The sequence below is a fragment of the Pygoscelis adeliae genome, unplaced genomic scaffold (assembly GCF_000699105.1).
Source record: "Pygoscelis adeliae isolate BGI_AS28 unplaced genomic scaffold, ASM69910v1 Scaffold424, whole genome shotgun sequence".
Lineage (NCBI taxonomy): Eukaryota > Metazoa > Chordata > Aves > Sphenisciformes > Spheniscidae > Pygoscelis > Pygoscelis adeliae.
Window position 1 is genome coordinate 703,052 of NW_008824651.1, and position 6,000 is coordinate 709,051.

The 6,000-nt window shown below is 37.8% G+C and overlaps 1 protein-coding gene across 1 annotated transcript in view; it reads left to right on the forward strand.

Annotated features, from left to right (window-relative positions):
• Positions 1-6,000, forward strand: part of COL4A1 (collagen, type IV, alpha 1) — a 133,722-nt gene that overhangs the window by 91,652 nt on the left and 36,070 nt on the right. The window contains exons 21-24 of the mRNA XM_009322531.1: positions 931-1,095; positions 3,196-3,291; positions 4,241-4,324; positions 5,070-5,140. Of these exons, the coding sequence (XP_009320806.1) occupies positions 931-1,095; positions 3,196-3,291; positions 4,241-4,324; positions 5,070-5,140 (416 nt within the window). The remainder of the gene's footprint in view (positions 1-930; positions 1,096-3,195; positions 3,292-4,240; positions 4,325-5,069; positions 5,141-6,000) is intronic.

The following is a 6,000-nucleotide window of genomic DNA, read 5'->3' on the forward strand; positions in this document are numbered from 1 at the left end:
CAAATCATCTGTGGAAACCTGACTCTAGCACATCCTGCAGTGATACTACTATTACCTCCTTTGCTCACATTTTCTGTCTTGACAGTGAGATAAATATGAAATTAATGTGAGCCAGGGTCAGATAGCTTCCAGGAAATTTTTCACAGTTTAGGGAGCAGATACTATATACCGCAGGCTGTAATAGTCCCTAAAGAATTCTGTGAGACAAGACAAGAAAAATAGTAGCTTTTAGTCTGTCATTACCCTACAGAAATTGAGATTTGTGTGACTTTCATATCTTCCTGCAATGTTGCAGAAGGCTCAAAATGGTTTAGTGATCAAGTCTAGTGATCAGTTGTGAACTGAAATAACTCGTTAAAGTATGAAGTCCTGCGTGACTGTACAAATAGCTAAAAGGAGATCTTAAGTAGTTTTTTCTAGCTGTTTAACTGCTTCTCTTTATTGGCTGTTGTTTGCTTATTATTCCGACAAACAGTTTTGGTTTTAGCATTCCTGAAATCTGCTAGCTTTGTTGAATACTTATCTACCGAAGTTCTTAGAGACACTGTCCCTTTCTAGGTGTGTTTAAGATTTGGTTTATTACGAGATAAGGAAGAGTGTAATAGTTTCTAACTGTAATTGCTAAATTAACTCCTGTGTCACCACTTTTTCCTACCCAGCAAAAGTTGATTAAACTAAATCTCAGAAAGGCAGTTAGTACAGAATAAGAGTGTTTGTCTGGGGACCTAACCAAAGTGAGTTATTCTGAGCTGTAGTATGTATGTAACCTCAATTTTGTATAAATCACCAAGAGTAAAAATACAATCCCTTTTCATTTTGCACTGACATTTTTCTGTTTCTCTCTGAAACCTAATGGAAGTTAATGTGTTGATAATGTTACTGCCTTCCTGCTTGTAACTTTTTTACGTGTATGTTTTACTCTGTCCAAAGGTCGACCGCTTCCAGACAGGATAGGATCTCCTGGTGTCCCTGGAGAGAGAGGTGAAAAAGGTGAAAAGGGTTCTCCGGGATTCCCTTTACCCGGACCCCCTGGAAGAGATGGTTTCCCAGGTCCCCCAGGGTTGCCTGGCCCACCAGGTCCTCCGGGCAAAACAGGTAGGTAAAGCACACGGTTGCTTTTCATAATGAAGACTCAATAACGCACATTGCATGCACATAAAAAAGGATAAGGAGACAAGATTATAAAAGCTATAATCAGAATGCATCTACATCGTGGAAGAAACATATCTGAGTTGTTCATGGACCAAGTAAAAGCTGTTCCATGACGCAGTGAGCCGCTTGTTTCCTCACTGGGACAAGGATTCTTTGCTAAATGTTTTTAAAATTTCTTCAAAAGTACCTTGTGGACTGTTACAATATAGCCAAATAATTGACCTTAATACATATTCGTTTCCTCTGTGTCCTAATGTGCCAATTTAGAGATATTTATAGATTTTCAATGAAAAAAATAACAGATACTAATATTGTTGGCATAAAAGGTAGCTGTTCAGTATCACAAGTCTGCAGTACCAATCTATGTAACAGGTGTAAGAACTGCTGACCAAGATACTAGTCTGCTAGAAGTTTTTATTGTAAAATGAAATTATCTTACAGGAGAATGGGGTCAATGCTTGCTTTATAGAGGTAAATGAAAAGCTAGTAATGATGTGACAAATACATCATAATATTAGTAGTAATGATAACAAAATTATACAGCTATGTATAATTCTAATAAAGCATTTTTAAAGAGAAAAATGTTTTTGTTTTGCTCTGCAATGAAGCAATGAAAAAAGTACATATGAAAGTAGTCCATGCTTAATAGCTCCTTACAACTGATGTTTTAACTCTTTTATTGAAGGAAAACTTTTGCTATAGGTGATACTGATATGGTGAGATAAATTGTCATTTCAACATAAAGAATGATATCTCTATTACAGTAGTTTATTACAGGTAGTCTAAAACTAGTGAAAGGAACATTATTCTCTATTGAATTCCTAAACCAAAATAGTTGGTTCAAAAACAACTGAAGATGCCTAGTTGTTGCTGTGTTTGCCAATGAAGCAGTACAAAATCCAGCACCTAGAATATGGAATTAAATAGCTAAATCTTACCTTGCCCTAAAAATAAGAGCAATTCCTGTTTTTCATACAACATGTTTCTGTCACTGCTTAATTCTGCTCCTTCCCCAGACACTTCTTTAGCTTTCTTCAAGTGCATCATGGGAAACAATTTTTTTTCATTTAACTGTTGCTTGCCAGACTTCACATTAACATTTTGACTACTGGCTTTGGCCAGAATGACATCATAGAAGCATAGAATCATTAAGGTTGGAAAAGACCTCTAAGATCATCGAGTCCAACCACCAACCCAACACCACCACGCCCACTAAACCATGTCCCTAAGCACCTCATCTACACGTCTTTTAAATACTTCCAGGGATGGTGACTCAACCACTTCCCCAGGCAGCCTCTTCCAATGTTTAACCACTCTTTCAGTAAAGAAATTTTTCCTCATGTCCAATCTAAACCTCCCCTGGCGCAACTTGAGGCCGTTTCCTCTTGTCCTATCGCTGGTTACTTGGGAGAAGAATTTCTTCTTGGGATGTCATATAGTATTGGGTCAGAACCTCTGCCATATAATCAAACAGAACAAGCACAATTTGTATTCTCATATCAAGCCTGCTAAATATTCTCATTTGTTCTCTATTTAAGTTCCTAATATACGGAGTTTCTTGTTTTCAGGAAGCTTGATCGGTGTGAAGAAGTTAAATAGATGTTAACAAGCTGCTTTTGACCTAGAAGGTTTCCTAAAACACTGAAAACAAAAGTCAGGGTACAAAAAACTCTACTTAATGAATTTCTTCAGAACATCAATATTCTCCATTCTCTTCAGGGTCAAACCAGCAATTTTTCACCCACAGTACTTTTCTTAGCCAAAACTTACAATAAAAATAGATTTTATGTAAAAGTTGTTTGTAACCTTATTATAACAGAGCCTGTCTTTTCCCTGTAATTTTTGAGGTTTCTTAAGCGTATATATGGAATCAGAATACAGAATCCCAGTTAAATTTTTCAAAGTAAACCAAATAGAAAAATAAAATGCTATCCTGACTTACCAGTATTCATAGATACATTCAGCTGGGACATTCATAAATGCAGCCCTATAATGGAAACTTGCACTTGTCAAACAATATTCTTTATTGCATTTCCATTGCAGATGGAATTGACCAATGCCAGCAGGGAGAACCTGGTGCACCAGGTAGTCCTGGACCTCCAGGAAGAGATGGATTTCCAGGAGAGATGGGAGAGAAAGGTAATATTATTTAAAGTGATTGCTTTCTAATGCTCTGTACCCTGGAGCTTGGGTATGTAAAGAGGCTGAGCAAGTTAGGCTGGATCCAGAGAAAGTGTACTTAAAGCTAGTTAAACAAATAGTTCATGGACATGGAAGATGTTTCTTGAGTCTCTGGTGAGTAAAAGAAGGATATTGTGTATTAAGTTGTGTGGCACAAACTTCACTTACACTTCACTTAGCCTACACATTGCTGGAAGGTGATAAGGGGTGGCGCAGGGCTGAAAGAGGAGCTAGGAAGAAAGAAAGAAAGGGTTGAGTATAGCCCCATTAAGTGTAAATGGCAATTGTTCATGGCAATTTAAGATGTGAATTCTGAGATGAAGAATTAGAGGGGCAAATGAGTTGGGAATGGAAATGGTTTATGAATCATTGCCATGAGTATAATTGAAGCTAAAATTGTAACACCTATAAATAGGCCTGTCAACCGTGTGTTTTAGCAGCACTGACTAAATGGACATATAAAAAAATGAGCTGCACTCATTTACACAATGGCTGATCCTTCCTACATCTCATTCTGCTCACTGCTTTTCTAAAACTGCAAAATTGCAGTGACTGTAGAGCTTCTCCTTCTGCTTTAATCTTTTTATTTCTTCTATACCCAGTGTATATTTCTTTTCTTCTTTTTGATCCTCTTCAGCCTGGTCCCTTTTAACTGATCTGTTAATTATGATCCCTAGGATAAGACTTAAGTTGATTTTCATGCCATTCCTTTAAAAATTTTAAAGAATTTTGAATATCAGTTTGCTGATAAATTCTCTTTGAAGCATGTAATTAGAAGTTACACATTTATTTTTGTTCTTTCAACATGAAGTCTGTTAAATTGACATTTGCCCCTGAATCCACCTGCTTGCAGTTGTCTTAAATCTTTTCATTGTTATTCATTAGTTTTGTTGGGGTTTTTTTTCAGGTGACAAAGGCGAATCCTGTGCCTTATGTGATAAAGTAGGACCGCCTGGACTTCCAGGACCACAAGGGCCACCAGGTCCAGCAGGTAAAAACTCATTAACTACCTGAGAATTAACTATGTAGGCTAAAATCTAAAAATACAGCATATATGATAAAATTAATTACTTTTTGTCCCACTAATCAAATTGTTTGTGAAACTAATGATAGGAGGATGGAATATTCCTATATTTGGCCTGATTCCAAATCTCTGATGCAATCAACAAGAATTACCAGGGAAGCAGAAACTGGCCACAGTGGAGGGTCTTTGCAAACTGTGGCCCAAATATTTTCACAGAAGACTGTGAAAGTGAAAAATAATGTGGGAAGCATTTGCCCTATATGCCCAGGCTTGGCAGTGGCCCATACATACATTTCCAATCCTGGCATTGAATTCTGTGGCCAAAACAAATAATTATTTTTCTGCTACCATATGAGAGAAGTGCCGCATGCGAACAGTGATACTATACCTAACGTTTGTTCTAGTGATTGTTAAGAAAAATGAATACGGTTTAGGTAGTTTCAAGACTGCAGTGGTTACATGATAGGTCTAAACAGTAAGGTGAATTCATTCCTAAGTCAAAGGAATCATCAACTTCCGAGTTTATGAATGCAGACACATATAGCACATGAGCACATGAATCCAGACAACTTCACTGACTTTAGCAGCATTATGCTGATATAACTGGGGATGGAATGAGACACTTTGAGAAGGATCACAAAGAATTCACGTACAATGAGCTATTTGTAAAAGCATGTAATAAATAGAATTGTATTTTTTTCTCTCTGATAAGGTTTTCCAGGACAATCAGGTTTCAAGGGTGACAGAGGCTTACCTGGACTTGATGGCCTTCCAGGGGTACCTGTAAGTAATGCCTTGCCAAATGCTATGTGTCCTATGAGGCATGTGATCAAAAAACATGTGATCATCAGTGTGGTTGTGTAATAGTTCTGTGTAAAATCAGACCGGCACAGTGATATGATGACAATCAAGGAACTATGCCTAGCAAAATAAACTAGGAAGCAGTGTGGTTGAGCTATGAGAGGAAAAAAGAGCTGTCAGAAATGGGTTGTATTTCTGTGTTTGCCCATCATATCAACTCAACAGGTCACATGATCTTCTGGCTGAGCAAGCTAAGCAGTGGAGTTGGGTAAAAAGTAGGATTTCGCAGGAAACAGATGCAGGTCTGCCCTGACCTTCTTGTGAATCGTTCCAGTAACTCTTTGCTGTTGTGTACATATATATTGAGAGACAGACAGTGCCACCTAGTGTAGTGTAAGCAATCTAATATTAGCATGCAATATACTTCGGCAGTTTGTCTGAATTTTGGGAAATGTGTGCAGTATATTCCATAAAACATAGTTAGCAGGAAAGCTAAGTAGTTTTGAAGAAATAAAGGAAGGCTGTGAAAGTGGATAGTGTCCTGATAATATTATCACTTGTAAATTATGTTGACGCAGTATAACACGACTCTCAGTGAGTAAGGCCAGATATCAGAAGCTAAAGACCCGTAAGCATAGCACTTGTCTAAAATGTAACACAAATTCATAGAATCATTCATAGAATCATTAGGGTTGGAAAAGACCTCTAAGATCATCGAGTCCAACCGTCGGCCCAACACCACCATGCCCACTAAACCATGTCCCTAAGTGTCGCATCTACACGTCTTTTAAATACTTCCAGGGATGGTGACTCAACCACTTCCCTGGGCAGCCTGTTCCAAT